Here is a 19,564-nt window from a genome sequence, read left to right as displayed (position 1 = left end):
CGTCAACTCACTCTCAGCCTTGCCAGCCAGCACTTTCCTCCTCTGCTGTGCATGGCCAGGAACAGCTGCCGCTCTTCTTCTAAGCCAGATGCACCCCCCTCACCCCAAAACAGCACCCCAACCCCAATGCCTTGTTGGCCTGTTGGTGAATGATTTGTGTTCACTTCTCAGCCATGCATCCCAGGAACATCCTGCTTCCGTTTCCTTTCCTTCCCCACAGCAGCTCAGATATCTAAGAAGACTGAGTGTATGTTGAATGGCAGTAGCTATATGCAGCTTCTAATCTCCCCAGAGTTCCACCGTACTGCTTACCTGCTTGTTTCTCTGCACATGCATCATACTATTTGCTCTCAGAATATTTCTGCAGGTAACTTTGGGATTTCTGGGTCAGAATGCCCAGCATGATTTCGCCACTCTACCCTGGATTAATCCACTGGTTAAAGTGGTGCAGCCAGCTGTCAGCTACAGGACTGTATCTCTGTCCCCTTTCTGATCTCCCTGAGTGCATCCCCACAAGTGCTAGGGGTGGAATTTTGCAAGTTTTCCACTCTTAGATGGGGCCCAGGGCTACCGTTCTCCATGTATCAATCATTATTATCCTGCGGGTCTGATTGAGTTTGGACATCTGCTTTTCTTCCTTTCCAGAACTGTGACCGGGGTAAACAGAGTGACAAAACGGCCTTCTTAACCCAAAGTAGTGTTTGTTGTAACCATAGCCACCAAGCATGTAGGGGAAAATGGTTTTAAAGCAGTCGTCTATATGCATGTTTACCTTATATAAAGGCTCTTGAGAGAAGGTTCCTTTTAACCCTCCCAGAATTATTTTGTTCTCCTGTGTTTGTAGGCCTTTTCCTCTCCTCGTCAAAAACACGTTTGCAGGTTATCTGGAGAGGAGGCAAAATCATCAAAGCTGGTAGTTTTGGTATTGTTCCTTAATTCTTAAATGTTTGCCAAGAGGTGACTTGTCTTGACCCATTCTATTCCTTCCTGCCTGCTTTCCCACATAGCCTGCTATTGAGTTAACCCGAAACATGAATACAGTAAACATCCCAATAACCCAGTCAACATACAGTATTTATAGATTATTACAGCGTAGCTCCAAGTTTGTTAGACCAGCATATCACAGTTACAGATGCTCAGAGCCACTAATAAAAGCTAGAAGTTAAGTGAAGACCAGAGTTTTAGATCATTGGGAGAGCTCCGGGCAGGGACGTAATGGAGAGGGAAAGTACTTTGAGCCCTTCAAACCTGTTTTCCAGTTAGATGCCCATACTTCTCTCGTTGTCTGCTGAATCTAAGACTGTGGAGTGATGTGAAGGAATGCTGGCATTATGATGGGAATTATAATCGGGTTTACTGTCCATGGACGTTCAGAAGCAATAGAACCTTAACATTTGTAAGCAATAGATAGAGGTGAGCATGGCAGTAGATAATCACAAAAGTGAAGATGGCCATACTTACCTCTGTGTCTCCCTGCTCTCCAGGCTTAATACAGTTGCTTGTGCGATATAACTGCTTTCTTTGCAGGGCTTCTTCCTATTGATTCTCCTTGTGGATTTAAACCATTTGGGGATTGGAACAAGACTGCAAGCTGGGTCTGCATCTTAGTCTTTTTTGGGTTTGATTGTGCACACAGTAGTTCCATCCTAGAGACGTTAAAGGTATACAGATACCCTCCCTGCACAGCTAATGCATATATTTGATGTAAGCATGCAGGTTGGATCATATAAGTTCAAAATATAAACAATAAAGTTTTTCCTTTGGCAACGCGCATTTAATTTGGATCTGTCTCCTAGGAAGCAGGTTACATGCTGACCGTCTTCAGCATGCTTCATAAATGCTGTACAACTGCAACTGTTGAGGATGATACAATCCCATAACAACACCATCTGCTCGTTCACAGAAAACTTCTCAGAGTTGAAAAATGTGAGGTGTTAGTCATAATTAGGCAAGTTGCATGCTGTGATCAGTGATTTATTTGATTTCTGTTACCAGCTAAGCCACATACGTCTGTGTGTCCATAAGTATTGTGTGCATAGCAGCATACTGATGCAGATGAATCAGACACTCACGAATTCCCTTGCCCGATCTAACCATATGGAAATGTTTTCTGTTCTTATTAGTAGCAGTAGTAGTCACATTTCAGTGGCATCTGAGAGGGATTGGGCGGGGATAGTCTTGTTATGCGTGTGAACAGTGCCTAATGCAGTGGGATACTGATCGCTCTCCGGGGCCTCGAGATGCTATCATAATGCAAACAATAACTAATACTAATAATCATAATAGTGAAGCATTACTAGTTCCGTGTAGACTTAATCGTGTCTTTAAATATATTTTATAGAGAGAGAGAGTTGGATATGTTTTATTAAATAGCTTTAGAGATGTTTAACAAGGGAAATAACTGTGCCTAAAAGACCATAAAACGAAAACAGATGAACACCCGGTCTGCGCACACACCTTGAGTAAAAGTTCTGAGCGCTGTAGAAGCTATATAAATAGCTGATTTAGAATATTTGGAAAGCTTAGCTCTCTCTCTGTCTCACTCTCTGATGCACATAGATAGTGCCTTTGTTTCACTGGGAGATCTGTCGCCATTAGATTCAGAATGTAGCTAGCATTGCCCCAGGCAATGGATAGGTTATATCTGAGTAGTACAAATCCCTGGTCCTCCTAGTGTAAGCCCCATATACATAGTGGGATAAAACCATGTCCTAGAGTACCATTGCAGGTTTTTATTTCTGAAAGAGAATTCAGTTTAATCAGCGTGTTCAGGGAATTCTTGGTTGGTTTCTGCTACACAGTGGTGGTTGCCTAAAAGTGTGACCACTCTCTGGAGAATGTGGAAGGACTACCATTCTGTTTGGGAATTACCTTGGGTTTGTTTCATTCAATTTGTGTCAAAAAGAAAAAATCCTCGATGATGCGGTCGTGGGTTTAGTTAGTCATCAGGGTATATTTGAACCATGCCCACAGGTGAGTTCTGAACGACGTACGTGTTTGAAGCATGTTCGGAATGACTTGGTCATTCTCACATCGCAGTCTGGCTCAGGTTCAGAGGTGCTGCTGTCTCCAGAGCATGTATTTGTCTGTGAGCGGCTTGCTTCTGGAACCCTGGCTTCAAGCATGCGTCAGTGTCAACAGCTTTGCATTCCAGTCCAGGAAACACACCAGTGCTGCAGTTCAGCTTTTACCAATAAAGGAAATTTCCTGAACTTTGTAGCAGTCTTCAAAGGTTAAAAATGCAGATCCCCAACACCCTGGTGACTGAACCAGAACAAGAACATGAGCAGTTACGTTCTATTTTTATTTATATTTCTATCCATTTCGACTTGTCAGCTGTGGTTTTCTTCAAATTACAGACCAATTAAGTAAAGAATTTGGCAAAGAAATTGAGTCAGATGAAACAGGGCTTTTTTTTTTTAGTTTTGTTTTTAACGTCAGCAGACACAATATAATAAATTTTCAGCAAATCTCAGCGACAAAGCAGCTGATCAGGCATCTTGAAGAAAAAGCAGACTCTTTCTCTAAGCAGTGTGTTCAAGATGAAGTAATATTATAGCTACCATTGTAAACAGGGAAGCCCCTGGACTGCAGAAATAAATCTTTTCTAAGGATACAAAGCCCCTCTGGTTGCCAGCCAAAAGCGTGGCCCAGCCATTTAGATCTCACATCACAGACCTGCCTTCTTTGAGTTTAAAAAAAAAACAGTCATTGATTATAATTGCTTTAATGTATCCTTTATTTCTGGTTTCAGAGTAACAGCCGTGTTGGTCTGTATTCGCAAAAAGAAAAGGAGTACTTGTGGCACCTTAGAGACTAACCAATTTATTTGAGCATAAGCTTTCGTGAGCTACAGCTCACTTCATCGGATGCATACCGTGGAAAATACAGAAGATGTTTTTATACACACAAACCATGAAAAAATGGGTGTTCATCACTACAAAAGGTTTTCTCTCCCCTCCACCCTACTCTCCTGCTGGTAATAGCTATAAGCTTATGCTCAAATAAAGCTTATGCTCACAAAAGCTTACGCTCAAATAAATTGGTTAGTCTCTAAGATGCCACAAGTATTCCTTTTCTTTTTTCCTTTATTTCTGTCATTATTAAAAAAAACCCCTCAAGAAATGTAATAAAAGAAAGAGCTGATTTTTAGTAGATATAAAATTCCAGTGTCTGTAGTATCTAGGAAGCTATAATACATGTCAAATGTCATTACCTAACTCAGTTTTAACTAATTCCTGGAATCATCTCTCTCTCTCTCTCTATTAGCACTTACAGGTGAAGGATTTAGTACAAATATTTCTGAGAATAGAAATTTCATTTCCTTGTATGTGTGTCATTCTGGCGAAAAGGAACCTGTCATTTTTGCATTCATTTCCCCAGTCATTAGTACAACTGATCAAAAATCTGGGTGAAACTGCAAGTATCAGCTGAGGTGTAGATGTGCCAGTGTAGACCTCCAGCCTCTCTCTGTCTGTGGTATTTCTACATGCAGATACCGCAGTCCTTCCCTACCTTTTTATTACATTCAAGGTCTCTGGACCAGTTAACCCAGGTTGCTCTTTCTTCCTGTCTAGAGGGATGAGATTATCCCATCTACCTGGACATCCAGACAACATAGTACCCGCACAATGCCAGACATGTGCCAATGATGGCCTTGATTATACTTCATAGCCGTCATACACATCATTCTCCCTGGGGCACAAGGCGAGCATGCTTGCTGTGTTATGCCCTCTCCTCCCCAGTCGCCCAGACCTGCTGGCCAGTGCAGAGTGGGGCCTGGGCCAAGGGCCCATTTTGGGATGGCTAGCACTCATCCCAGTGCTATTCTTGCACAAGGGCAGCAATTGTGACTGTCCCCTGCTTGAAGGATTTGGGGTTGGGGAGGCTCTTTGCCTCCCTGCGCTTCCTTGCACAGCTGCTCAAAGATTGGGCACGGCCTGGCCCAAAAGTTGCAATTAAATCAGTTGCTGTTGATTTAACAGCTCAGGAGAAGACACCCATAAAATCAACGAAATGCATTAAACTAACTCCCCCATAGTCATGGGCTGTCAACAGCCACGCTGGCACAGGTTATGAGATTAGTCACAAGGGTCAAAAACTGGTAACTGGCCCTATGTGTTAGTAGCACGCTCTTGTTCTCTCAGCCCAAAGAGCTCACCGTTTCCATTAATTCTCTCCTCTGGAGCTAACAGCCTGTCACATCCACTTAGCTCAAGACAGGATGGTAATGACACCTCCTGCCCCTTTCCTCTATATAGGTCTTGCTGTGGGTGATAGAAGTGAAATGTCCTCATTAGTATACTTAGATAGTGCCTTCTTCAGTCCATATATAATACACAACTACAATTCCACCCCCCTCCCCACCCCCAGTTTACTAAATCTGTGGTCTCTGGATATGCTTGCTTTTCACTTTCCTTCCTAGTTGTATGTTCAGTGCAGAAAAGTATGGGTTTGTTTCAAGGAACTCTTTTTATCCTGTGTGTGGTTGGCACTTTTGTACTGTCTCAGAGGTGGATCCTGTATTTTTCTGCAGGCTATGGTAAACATACTTGCCAGATCCGTGAGTTTTTTGTTCTATGAAAATGTTATGTTGAAGCTTCTCTGAAAAGCTCCACCTTAAAATCTGCAATGCATTCATAAAAAGACATTTACCCTGAGATTTTTCAAAGGAGCCTAAGAGAGTTAGGTACCTAACTCCTAGATGCTATTGAAATCCCAGCCTTCAAAAATACTTCTTGTTTCTGTGTTATCTGTCAGTGTCTGATCACAATACCGTGTAGGAGTGAGACAGTAACAGAGAAGTGAGTTAAAGGCAACCAAAGTGTTAGACGGTTGTAATATTTTTCCAGAGAAAAATCATCCCATTCTTTTTACTAACATTTAAATCATCATCATAAAATATTTGTCATCTCCAATCCTTTCAGGGCAGTCGGTTCCATTGCTGTGGGGTGAGGTACGCAGAATGCATCATCCCCATTGTGGAGAAGGTGTTGGGCTCTCTTTTAACCCTGTAAAGAGAGTCTGGTTACCACAGCAGTAAGGACATTGGTACAAATCATCATCGTCATCTCAACAATGCAAAAACTATATACACCATGACCTAGTCCCCCCTTCCATTAGTAACATGCACAAGGCTGTGACGATTTTCCCCCAGAATATTGAATTATAATTCAGGTATCCCACAGCTGGAAACATACAGCTATTAGACAAAGCAATAAGGAAGGAGCTGAGGAAGATTTGTCCTAAACCACAAGATTGCAATTAAATGCTTTCAGGATTAACACTACTGTACTCCAGGAAAATTAAATTGCCATTCTGCTTTGAAAAGTGACTATATAAATGGCATCTGGTGGTTGCATGTTTAGGGCCTTTCAATAACTTTCAGAACAAATTTGTTCAGTTTATAAGTAAAATATTGTTTTTATTTTCTATCTGCCAACCCTGCAAACTCTCCTTAGGATATGACAGTCAAGTTGCATTCTTCCTGGATCTAGGATCAGCAACAATAATAAAGACCATACAAGCCAAATGCTCCCGGTGTAGTCTCTTTGGGGTTTCGCAAATATAACTAAAGGCAAAATCTGGCTCTGCGTTTGAAACTAAGGGTCCACACCTACATGAATATGCTAAGATGATGGTGATTTGTATTGCAGTGGTGTCCGAAGGTTCCAGTCAAGGTTGTGGTACCATGGTTCTAGTTGCTGCTTAAACATATGGGAAGCCCCAAAGACTGATAGGGACAAACCAGTCTTGTTTATGTAAGGGGAAATTGTGCTTCTCTAATCTATAGGATTCCTTAAGCAAGTCAGCAAGGTATGAATAAAGAAGGACTGGTTGACATTGTGTATTTGGTCTTTCACGAAGACTTTGACCAGCAAGAAGCTCTCAAGGAAACTAAGTAGTCATGGATTGAGAGGTAAAGTGCTGCCATAGACTAGAAAACTGGTTATAGGAGTAACAGGAGTATATAATTTTGTTTTTGTCACTAAAGTAAGGAGTATACACAAAGGAATTTGTTCTATTTCCTAATACGACGTTAATTTTTCTGACCATAACTCTACTTTAAAATGTATCTTCCCATAGCAATTACTTTATCTTTCGTGTATACGGTTTTCTTGTCTGGGGAGGAGGGAATTGTGTTTTTTTAAAACATGGAAATACTGGATGTTGGGGGGGAAAAAAGAAAAGAAAAGGAGGAAGGTATCATGCTGCATGTTGAGTCAGCTCCTAATAGAGACTTCACATAGAAAGGGCCCATAATTACTTAGACATAACAATGGCAATTGCAGGTAAAAATTTATACCAGCTCTACACTGATCCCAACTACATGATATGGCTGTATTTCACTTCTGAGAAAGATGTGTTTACGGTTGGAAAAGGACAGAGAATACATTTTATTACCTTTATGCTAAACCTGTTGCTTCCTTCCTAAAAGCAACCGTCTTCAGTCATAAATATGGCATGTACTGAGATATTGTATAGCATTTGTTTTAATCTGCCGGCATTATCAATTCAGTTCACAGATCATGTTCATTCTTCTTTGAAAAGCTTACATTGTCAAGTTGGAAATTTTGCTAAGAAAACATATTTAGTTACATGAACATCATGTTCAACTGTTTGAAGGACAAAGTCAAGAACAGAAGAGGCTCAGTGATTAAACAACCAAATATGTGTTCAAGTAACATTAAGGGATGTATTTTCAGTGTAACGTCTGCAGATTGAGCTACATGATTAATTTGTTCACCAAGGGTATTATGGGCAAACTCCCACCGTTGCTGTATGGAATCACGGCAGGAGTGAGGTGAGAAATTGACCACAATCGGGTTCCAAAGCCGCCTTCCAGTGCAGGTCAGAATGGCTGAGGGGGGATGGGGAATCCAAAAAGAAGTAGCGTGCACCCTTCTGCTAATGTACGCTGTGTGCCATACTGCACCCACTGGTGGACTTGGTTGCAGTCAGAGCAGTGAACAGAGGTGACATTTTTTGTGAGATTTCACTGGAAAAGGTTCCCCTCCTTGTTGCAGGTGAAAGTGTTTCTAAAAATGCTGCTTTTCCTCGCCATTTAGAGACAGTGGTTATTTGCCACTTGAGAGTAGGCAGAAGTGTGAACGGTCACCTCTCACTCAGAATGGCATATATACTCATCACATTTTGCATGGAATTGGAACAGTGGCCATCTAGGGCATTGTTCTTTTGCGTGCCCAGGCAAGGCAAGAAGTTGGTAGATAGAGAGACAGCAGCAGAAACCGTACATGTGAGTATGGCATATATTACTTACCCTGTGTTTCTTCCACCCAGAACAGACTTAGGGGTGCTCACACATGTCATTGGTCCGACCATAGGAACATTATGAGCTGTGATGTGCTGCCAAAATTTCAACATCTGGCTCCTTCAAAAAATTTCTGCCTCAGTCAGTGATGTGTGCAATAGTTCCTGAGGAAAACGCTCTTCTCCTGTAAAGTGCTGTGAGATGTCTGGATGAAAAGCTGTATATAAGAGTGAGGTGGAGTTATCATTCTCTCTCGCGGGCTCACCCAGCAGTGCTACATTCTGCCCTGCCATGACTACCACCAAAAAATCCATCAATTCCACACTCTCCACTCATCCAAAACCATCAGTTCTTCCACTCCCCACAACCTTAGCTAGGTGCCTCTTTATCCATCATGCTCCCTGCTCCCCTGTCACAGAATAGAATCATAGACGATTAGGGTTGGAAGAGACCTCAGGAGGTCATCTAGTCCAACACCCTGCTCAAAGCAGGACCAATCCCAAACTAAATCATCCCAGCCAGGGCTTTGTCAATCCAGGCCTTAAAAATCTCTAAGGATGGAGATTCCACCACCTCCCTTGGTAACCCATTCCAGTACTTCACCACCCTCCTAGTGAAATAGTGTTTCCTGATATCCAAACTCGACCTCCCGCACTGCAACTTGAGACCATTTCTCCTTGTTTTGTCATCTGCCATCACTGAGAACAGCCGAGCTCCATCCTCTTTGGAACCCCCCTTCAGGTAGTTGAAGGCTGCTATCAAATCCCCCCTCACTCTTCTCTTCTGAAGACTAAATAAGCCCAGTTCCCTCAGCTTCTCCTCGTAAGTCATGTGCCCCAGCCCCCTAATCATTTTCATTGCCCTCTGCTGGACTCTCTCCAATTTGTCCACATCCTTTCTGTAGTGGGGGGACCAAAACTGGATGCAACACTCCAGGTGTGGCCTCACCAGAGCCGAGTAGAGGGGAATAATCACTTCCCTCGATCTGCTGGCAATGCTCCCACTAATACAGCCCAATATGCTATTGGCCTTCTTGGCAACAAGGGCACACTGTTGACTCATATCCAGCTTCTTGTCCACTGTAATCCCCAGGTCCTTTTCTGCAGAACTGCTGCTTAGCTGTCTGTCAGCTGTTCCTCACAGCAGTAGCAATGGGGACAGGTAGGTCACCCTGTGATCGCGGGCAGTGGGGTGGTTGGGTCAGGTGCAGAACATGTCCACTCTGGTGATAGTCTAGGTGGTCTGTTTGTGAATGGATCCCACCGCTTTGGATCTAGAGCAGGACCAGTCTTCCTGACTTCTGGAGCTCTCTCCTTGCAGGTGGGGCAGTGGATTGCCCCAGGCAGGTGGGAGGGCTATTGAAATGAGCTTTTCCCGTCCGGTAATCCTAATATGATTTTACATAGCAGGTCATTTCCTTTCTCTACTTCAGCGAGGGGTATGGTAGTGACACAGGCACTGTTCACAGGCTGCCAGCTGCCACTATGGTTCATGTCTTTGTGTTGGACTTTTCCCATGAGTTCTACAAGACTGGAGGTAACACAGCTATCTCCCCTCTTCATGTTGACTTGTTCCAGCACTTCATGTTCAGATTTCGTGGGCTCCACTGGATCCAATTTAAACTACTCCTTTTTGACCTTACTGACTTTAAAAATATTGATGTTGATGTATTACTTTTAAATTACCTCTTAAAATATAATAAGATTTCCTACTTATTTTTATAATCTCCCAAAACTAATCCAAGGAAATCTCTGTAAAATATCTAATTCCCTTAAAGAGAGCATAGGTTTGGATTGCATGGGCTGTGCATCAAGGGTGTCAGTCAAGGTGGTGTTATCTTTGATTGAGGAGCTTTTAGCATCTGTTCTGAAGTGAGTCAGCGAAAGGCACCTGGCAAAGTGTTATGATTCACTTTCCCATGTATTGAGCCTTCCGAACAATCAGTCGATACCTTTTGCAAAATCTCATATATTCTGTTGGATAGCTCACTGATTAGTTAGGAAACAAACTGTATTGTAGTGACATATTTGCTGCACCTTTCAAATACTATATCCTGTAGCATATGTCCCCATATTTTAATAAATTGAGTATCTGTGGCATCTACTAGTACATGTCCATGAACATTTGCTTTAGTGCTATGCCATTGGGGGTGATGGTAATGCAGAGCAGGAGTCAGAGACGGAGTTTTTATGTTTGCTAGAGAAAAGGATTAGAGCTGGGGGTTTCAAAGGAGCCATATGCCATACTCACATGTACGGTTTCTGCTAAGGAATTAGGAACCTAGTTTCCATTACAATGGTAGGCAGGTAGCCTGCTTTGAAAATCTCATCCTAGACTTGCCCCCTGAAATGGAATTGAAGCATCCTGTCATGGAACCTTCATTAAACGGTTTACAAGGAGAATACTTGAAGTCGTCAGGAGCAGACATGAAAACATGCAGAAGGGAAGCAATGGCATCCTGCTACCAGAGAGGTTTGTGCAAGCCGGTGCCTCCAATTCTCCAGAAGTCTGATCAAATTAATCACATAAAAGAAACAAAAATGTAAAATAGTGCTGCTGGGGAGATGAATGCTGATTTAATGGGCAAAGAAAGTTAAATCAAAGGCTATTGTTCAATCCAGTGAGTGCTACGGGATAATTAAGATACGAAAGATTTTCAGCTTTTGGCAACATCTTCACAATAACCCAAGTGAGCTGACAGTAGATGGAAGGAGACAAAAGTTAGAGTGCCCATGTCTTGGCATACAGATAGAACTAATATTGGCAAACGGGCTGAACGTCAAGGCATAGTGTTGTTTTGGGGCCTGGGTGATAACTTTCATTACATGTTTGATTGTGTGTAGGAAGAACAAATGGGGAAAATGCTGAAGATTTCATAATCTCTCAGACATTATGCAGGCAGCTCAAGTGGAAAGCCATAGACTGAAATAGTGTAGATTATAAAGCAATTGGAATGGCAGCACCAGGTGTATTTTACCTTTAATTTGAGTCCTCCGAAAAAACTAGATGAAGCATCTTGGAGATACAGAGAGACCTTTTTTCCCACTGTTTTTTTCATCACACAGTAAAGAGATGTAGAGCCCATTGAAGTCAATGAGAACCTTTCCATTTACTTCAGTTTTCATTGGATCAGGCCCTCGTCTCTTCATCAGTATTCACCTGGAAAGATCAGAACTGGGCTCTGACATGAAATACACATTTCCAGAGCTGTTTCATATTATATTCTAGAGATTTGGTGTGTCTCCTACTTACATTGTTATGACTATAGTCAGACCTGGCCCCCTGTACTCTAAATTTAGGTTTAATAGATTACAGAACCATGTATGAGAGTATTATTCTAGTGTGGACTGAAGCTCTGAAGCCCAAACTACGTATAATTATTTTTATTGAGGTGATGATACTGTATCGGTCTATATTTCCCGGTGCGCTTGTGCATTGGAGGAATTAATGTTGGACCATGTTAACAAGAAATAGTAATAAAAATGTAAGACTGTTTCCCTAATCCCATTTCCTGATTAATTACTTGTTTTAAAGAAGGGAAGAAAGTGAGTCACTAACATTTGATTTAGTTTGGTTAATGAAAGAACTGGGGGATCATACCTGAATTTCTAAAAGGGGTCAAGAAGTTTTTAAAGGGCCTTGTCTGAGAGATGATTGAGTTATTGTGTGTGTAAGTAAAAGACACAGGATGCAAAGTGTGCACAATTTCCAGTAGCAGGGAATATTTTTCTAGCCTTTTATTCATTTCCAAATGGAAAGAGAGTTATGGAAATGTGAGGGGGCATTACACTAAGTGCTTGAAATATTCCTTCCCTACAGACTAATAAAAGCATGCTTCTTCCATCAAGCAAATTTAGTTTTCTGAAAGCCACATGAAGAGAGATCTGAATCTGTGAACTACACAGCTGCAGTAGGGTCAGCATGTGTGTTCTGTAATGTACTCTGGTGAGGGTGGGCATAACCTCTTAGCTTATCTAGTCGTGTTCTCTACAGTATCTTATTATGTAAATCAATAATGGAGTTTGAAACCATGCCTGTCATGTAGTTCTTTGGACTGTTTTCCTACCTTAATGGAGACTGAAAGGCATGCTAACCTTTTCAAAATGCTTAGTCTATCTGCATCCCTCCAGTAACAACAGTCAAGTGGGATAGGTCAAAAATGTGACCTGCCTTGTTTATAATGCGGTTATAATGGTTATGATGTCATCCATGGCTATAATTTCGTATGGATTCTAGACATCTGTCTTTTTAAAAAATCCAGCCTTCAGTCAGTGTGAAATTTAAATTTGTAATAGTAATAAACCTGATTTCAAGAGCTGTTTGGGTCAGGTCCCTGCTGAGGACACTGAGGATGCTAATGTATAAACGAGGAAATAATAAAGTGGAGCTAAGTTTATTTCTGTTTCATTAAAAATACAGGACAAAGAATCAATATTTCTTTCTAAGCCCTTGGTAGTGAAACATAAATAATTCAGGGTAAAATGGAAAAAAATAATAAAAAGGAATTGGCCCTTTTACTCTTTTCCTTTCTGGGGGAGTTTAGATGGAGCTGCTCTGTTGTTTAAACTTTCAGACGTTTCCTGGTTTTTGTTCAGATGCTCTTTTGTATTGGGTTCATGTTTCAGACCTGCTGTTTTAGAAATAAAATATAATGCTTGGTACTTATATACTTTGCACGTTTCATCTAAGGATCTGCAAGCACATCTCAAAGGTAGATGAGAATGATTTGTCTTCACCTGACAGACGAGTAAAATGAGACACAGTGAACTTAAATGCCTTGTCCAAGGTCAGACAGTGAAGACTGGAATCAGCTCAAGTCTCCAGACTCTTATTATACTTCGTTTATTTTCTGTACTTCTTCTTACCATGTTTGCTCATTTACAAAGTTATGGGCTAACCCACAAGTCCCTTACTCTGGGAAAACAGCTTAACTGGGAGTTATGCCTGAGGAAGAACTTCAGGATCTGGCCCATTGAGTTTTAATAAGGGCTACCATACTGAATTTGTGACATCACATTTACTTCTGTGGCTATTGCTACATCATTTATATAGAATTATGACCACTACTTGGTCGAGTGAAATGAGACTCTGGGTTAGAACAAACAGAATAATTCTCAATTCATTCAACAAAGGTAACCTCTTTTAAGACTTGTGGAATATCCATGAGCAAATCAGAATTTCTTCCAGTTTATGCATTATTCAAGTTTATTTCATTAATCCTTCTCATTTTTTTGTTCCATAGCTGGATTGGGAATTTTCAGAATTTAACCTGGGTGTCTGAATTAGGATCAGTCAGATAAATCACACGGCATTCTTTTCAGTGTGCTCGCTGGTTGAGCACATAGGTACAAGTAGTGCCAGGACCTGTATCTGTGTAGTTAACTTTGGGGGGTTCTGTGCATATCTGTGACCTTGACATTGGCTTTCTGCACACATTGTTGTCAGGAAAACCGGACCACTCCAGCGTTCACAAAAAGTGCACATTAACAGCCCAGTCCTGCACAGAGCGCCACAGACAGATCCCTTCACCCAGACGAAGACCTGTTCTCCACACAAGCATTGCCTGCAGCAGGTGCTCTTTGCAGAATGGAGGGAAAGCGATGCAAAGATGGCCAAAGTGACTTCCTTAATGCTTATGGAAACGTCTGTTGCATTGCCACTTCAGTGCTAGCCAGGTGGCGAAGGAGAAAGTTGTTATAAAGCACAGATATATGCAGTAAGAGTGAAAGACATACAGATCCTGTCTTGCCAAATAAATTACTTTTCATATAACTATGTGCTTTTCTTACCCCAAGTTTCCGCCCATCTGAAAGTTACTCTGTGACATCTCTTAAGCTCCTGGACCAAACATTTAGTAGTTCTGATCCACAAAATAACCCTGCACAGAGAGGAGTGGCACATCTTTTGTACATTAGCACCTCTCTCTCCCAGGAACAGTCATACTCAACTCTGTTCACGTCACCTCCTGAATCCTTTCATGAGCTTCCCAGTTTCCCACTGCACCAAATAAAAGGGGAAGCAGTGTGGCCGAGTGCATAGATGCTGGATAGATAGTAAGGAGTTCTGGGTTCTACCCCCATCTCTGCCCCAGGGCCATAGTTTTTTAATCTGATCAGGGCCAAAGAGAGCCCTTCTTCCTCCTGAGCTAGGCACATTGGGCCAGAACTCAGCTGGCGTATATCGGTGTAGCTTTGGGGAAGTCAGGGGAGCAACACTGACTGACACCAGCTGGGGATCTGTCCCCTTGAGTTCCATGCCAAGTGGCTGTTTTCAGATCTGACCTTAATAACAGGTTTGCTGTCTGCTCCACATAGACATTAGAAGTCCCATGGCAATATTCTTAAGGAAAGGGGCTGGACCGAGAGTCCTCATTCAAATTAGTGCCCTCATCTCCCATTGCTGTGCAGGGTGCTGTATGCCAGTAATGCAGGAGGCTGCAGCTTGCCACCCCAGATGTGACTGCATTTCAGTGGTTCATTAAGTGATCACTGTGGGTGGGATTTCCATGAGCTGTTTGAAATTGATTTTACTCTCTTCTTGTCAAAGTCAGTGCTAAAACTCCCACTGGCTTCAGTGGGAGCAGAGCTAGAGCGCTGTTGAAAATTGCATCCTGTATGTGCATTGTAGCATGCTTTGGGAGCCCTATGGATGAAAGGTGCTATCTAAATGTCAGTTACACTACAGACTGCAAGGCTGGGGGTCAAGGAAATATATGGTGATAGGTAGGGTCCCTGTTCTGCTCCCACTGAAGTCAAGGAAGCCTTTGAAACAGTCTTCAGTGGAAAAAGATTTGGGCATCTAAGGAAGTACGTTAGATAAAAGAATCACAGAACTGTTGTTGTTGTTATTACTCTTATGCAAATTTTAACTGTTAGCGTGGTTTAGGCAGTTGATGAATTTCCCCCTTAAATTCTTCTGGAAATAGTAGCCCTGCACAGATGCCTAGGTTAGACACCATGCAGCTGAATACTGATTGCTCATCTGGAGAGATCATTTCCACCACATGCATTAAGTTTAGATATGGTCACCCTATTGGTGCCTTTGGTACCAGCAACCACTGAGAAATCCATACTGTGTGATCTGTGGATCCTGTTAGTGAGAAGCTGTTGGAGAGCGCTGACTAGTGTGTGCCCTGCATGTGCTTTTAGACAGAAGGAGCCAGCTGATTTCCACTGCCGGTTTCCTTTGGCTTCCTTCTGTGGGTACGGTACCTGAAGAGGCCCATGCCAGGGAGCCACAGAGTTCACATATTGCAATAGCTGCTCTTATTTATTTATTTTTCCCCGCTGATGAATTGAAAATGGAATATTTAAGAATGGCCAAAAGCCTGTGAGCTAAAGCAATAGGGTCAAATCCAGCTGTGTAACTCCATTGAAATCAATGCGTTGAATCTTGCTCAGAGTGCTCAGCGCCGTGGGCTGTATGTTAATGCTATGTAATGGTATGTATGGTACGCCTCATAAGTGGATTGAGAACAAAAGCTGTTTTAAAATGTTATCAAGAATCTCTCTCATTCATATTTCCCCCCACACTCTCACACAACGCACATGTTCCCACACACCCACACACTCACAAAACACCCACACTCACAAAATAACACCTGCTCATTTAATCTGGAGTTTTATGCAGATGTTATAGGTTTGATTACCAAATATGCTGCAGTAACTAAGGAGAGGACCAACCCGAACCCCAGGTCCAAACACCCTAAAATGTTGGGAAGTTCAAATCAGACTCACCTCGCACAAATGTTTTTAAATAACAGGTTGGTCAGATTACACCAGTAATAAAGATGACAGTTCCTACAGTATAATTAGACTTTAGTGCACTGTCCAGGGTAAAGAGGGAAGTGGGACTGATCATTTAGGCCTGTGCAAAGTGAATGCACTGTGGGTGTGAAACACTGTCCCCGGACACTGGTGGGGTTATGTAACATCCACTGCGAGGTCACTGTACTGGTGCATGTTCTGATGCAGGGTTCAATCCGAACACAAACTAACACACACGAGCATCTTCCCTGCACTTCAAACAGACTTCTAACTTTGTGACCATTTTTCAAAGATCAGGAGAAACGAGAAGCCCCATGGCCGAGCACACACATCCTACAGCTTTCTCAAGAGTGTTCTTCTTTAAGCTCCCTTCTTATTTGCTTTCTCTTGTGCTCTTATTATAGGGCACTCCATTGTACTTCCAATCTGCCAGAAATGTTACAGTGAACATTCTCAATGAGAAGACTAAAGTCCTTACTCGTCTTGTAACAGGTAAGGAAGAGAAAACACCAGAGGAAAGAATTAAGAAGATGTAAAGGACCCTGTGCTGTGGGATAATTTACAATCATTAAACAGTACAGAGGAGGGTAGCTAAGGCTTCTAGTGAAGTACAACTTAAAAGTTAGCTCCACTTTGTAGAAACAAAAGATAAGAACGTTAGGGCTGTGCTGGAGAAGAAGCTGGCTGCACATTTCTAATAAAGAAGCTAAAAATTATTGTCACTTGAAAGTCAATCCAGAGACAAAAGGTTAGTTGTATGACTTCAGGGTCAGGAAGAAAATATTCAGTCTGACATTTCATTTGAACAGGCACAGGATTGTCCCAAGATACTTTTAACTTGTCTAAGATCTCTTGAACTCTGTTGGTTAGCACCATCTGTGCACAGATGCTCTGCAATTGAGTGCTTTCCAAACCCAAAGCTCCTTCTGCTGCTAAAGAACCCTTATTCTCAGGAGCATTAGCACTTCATGTTTGATGGGGAAACCAGTGTTTCAGAAATCCACCGCACGGGTATGTCTTTGAGAGCATGTGTGATTTGTGTCGAGAGAGCGGCACGTAAAATGCTTAATATACAAACAGAGCAGGCTATGACCAGGGAGAAGAATTGCTGTGTGGTGGAGCCAGTAATCCATAAACATGTTGTTTCTACATGAGTTTGGATTGTCTGGCTGGCTCCATCTCACCTCCAGCCACAGTGCTAAATAATTAACCAGCTTCAGTAACCAATGACTTAAGGTGCATGTGAAAATTGCCGTGAGGAGGGAAATAAATTCAATCCTGAGCTCCCAGATTTTGCCATTCAAAAGGAACTTGTTTACTTTGTTGGTCATTTGCCATTTATTTCCCATGGAAACTTTGTGTCACTCAAGTGATTCTGTTTTGGTAGAGCTTGGAAGTGTCTAGATGGCTGTTAGTAGAAGATACAGCAGCTCTGTCACACACACACACGCACAAAGCACACACCATGCCAACACCGAAATGAGACCCAACACAGCAAAGTGGCTAGTAGAGATGCAGTCTCTAATGAAGGCATGGGAGGTTGACTTTTGGAAAAGATCATAAACTTACTGCTGCCAGCCTGTTTGGCTTGGAATGTCAGATGCTTCTTCACCATTGGGATCGGTGCAACATAAATAACCAAATACTTTTAATTTGATGTATAAAGGCTGCAATCAACACCCATTACATGCTCTGGGTATCTTTGCATACACTTAAAAGTCATGGTAAATGATATGATACCATATAATATAACTGAACCTAAATATAACTACTCTAAAAATCTCCTGCTCCATAGTTTAGAAACCAACTCCTGATGACAGCAGTAATCGTAATCGAATATAGTAGCACTGTGTGTGTCTGTAAGCCCACATCCCCCTTACATGCCTCAGAAGAAGGGTGGGATAACACAGCATATCTCAAATACAAATTCTTTAACGAGGAGTGGGAAAGAGAATTCCACAATCGAGAGCCCTTCATAGAGAACACCCTGCCAGCTGCTCCCATCTCTTTAAATTGAGGGGTTTCCAGTTTAAGCAACTCTGCTGATCTCAGCTGAGGTGGAACGGCATGCAGAGCGAGGCTGTCTTCTCAGGGAACCAGTTTCCAAATAGGGCTTTACCGGTTAAAACCGACACCTGGAACTCCGCACAGAGAACTCACAGGCTGCCAACACAGCTCATGGAAAGCTGATGATGTGAGATCTCAGTGTGACACTCTGATTAGTAAGCAGGGTGCTGCATTCCGCGCCAGAGTCCGTTCCGAGTGGTCTTAAGATGATAGTCCCGTATTGAGCGCATTGCAGTCGTGGGTAGGTAGAGAGAAATTCGAACCTAAAAGCTGCCAAAAATTGTGAGATTTTCTCAAAATAATTTGCAGGATCCTTTAGTGTTTCCACAGAATTAAACAGTTTCTACCTTCTGTACCCACCACTGTGCACACAATTAATTGTTTGTGCACTCAGGCAGCATTGGCATGCATAAATGCTAGTGCACACAACTGCATGGGCGAGCAGTTGTGAGCACACAGTGTTAAAGCCCACATTTAAAAACCTTGGCCCTTCAAGAGTCATTTCTCTTCTGAGAAGTGAGACTAGTCAGGGAGACAGTGAGAGAAACATTTGGGTCTGGTCATCTGCCAATGAGCCATGGCAAATCAATCAGGTTTTGTTGTGCGTGGCGTGGGATAGGTAGGAGAGGAATGTTAAGTGGTGATTTTTACAAGTTGAGTCCTGGTCAGGTAGCAGAAGGGTCAGCTCTTTGCACTGCTGAGCCACAGACCAGCATGGAATGGCTACAAGGGCAGGTAATGTTTGTCAGGCTTTGGAACAAAAAGCATTACCAGAGACTTCTCAGCATGAGATTGCAGAGCACATCAAAAGACAGCAGTAGTATTAAGATAAGAGCTAAATACTGGAGAAGTGTTACTCATATAAAACTTTCTGAAATATTAAAGGTGACTTCCCTTTATTTTGTCTTGTACACGCTTGAAAGCCAGTCACTTAGGGCCTCATCCTGTGAAGGCTCATTTGAAAATGCTCATCCCTTCTCAGGGTCAGACTCTTAGTACTGTACCTCATCTGCTCCTATTGATTTCAGTAGAACAGGCCATTAGTCTACAGTTCAAAATGAAGCACTTGCTCCTGATTTTTGTATTCCTTTTGGATTGGAGCATGTCAGATACCAGCATCAGTTTATTCAGGGTAAATTGGATTTATATGGAAGTCAGAGCCAAGCAAAGAAAGGGCAGATGTTGGACTTGCTTCCTTTCGTCCTTTTCATACACTCATGCCTTGCAAAAATCTTCGTACCTTGTACAGCTGTGCCAATGCACTTAAATCAGGGCTGATAACACACTCTGCTATTTCATGCCTGGGTCTTTCTTTAGCAGAAGCTCCCAGTTGTGATAAGTTGCTTGGTGGTTTTGTAATGTCAACAAATGTTCATTAAGGCATAGGAAGAAATCATGGTCATTTTTACAGGGCGGTTTAAACATCATGTTATTACCTTGTCCTAAGGAGAAGTCACAC

The 19,564-nt window shown here is 42.3% G+C and overlaps 1 protein-coding gene across 5 annotated transcripts in view; it reads left to right on the top strand.

The window, feature by feature from the left end:
* The window catches only part of SGCD (sarcoglycan delta), a 526,242-nt gene that overhangs the window by 430,304 nt on the left and 76,374 nt on the right, over positions 1 to 19,564 (top strand). For all 5 annotated transcript variants that reach the window (XM_075131239.1, XM_075131240.1, XM_048860561.2 and 2 more), the window contains one exon: positions 16,443 to 16,530. In XM_075131239.1, the coding sequence (XP_074987340.1) occupies positions 16,443 to 16,530 (88 nt within the window). The remainder of the gene's footprint in view (positions 1 to 16,442; positions 16,531 to 19,564) is intronic.

Source organism: Caretta caretta, chromosome 8, assembly GCF_965140235.1.
Source record: "Caretta caretta isolate rCarCar2 chromosome 8, rCarCar1.hap1, whole genome shotgun sequence".
NCBI classification, from domain to species: Eukaryota; Metazoa; Chordata; order Testudines; family Cheloniidae; genus Caretta; species Caretta caretta.
Note: the sequence above shows the minus strand (reverse complement) of the source record. Positions and strands in the feature narration are given on the sequence as shown.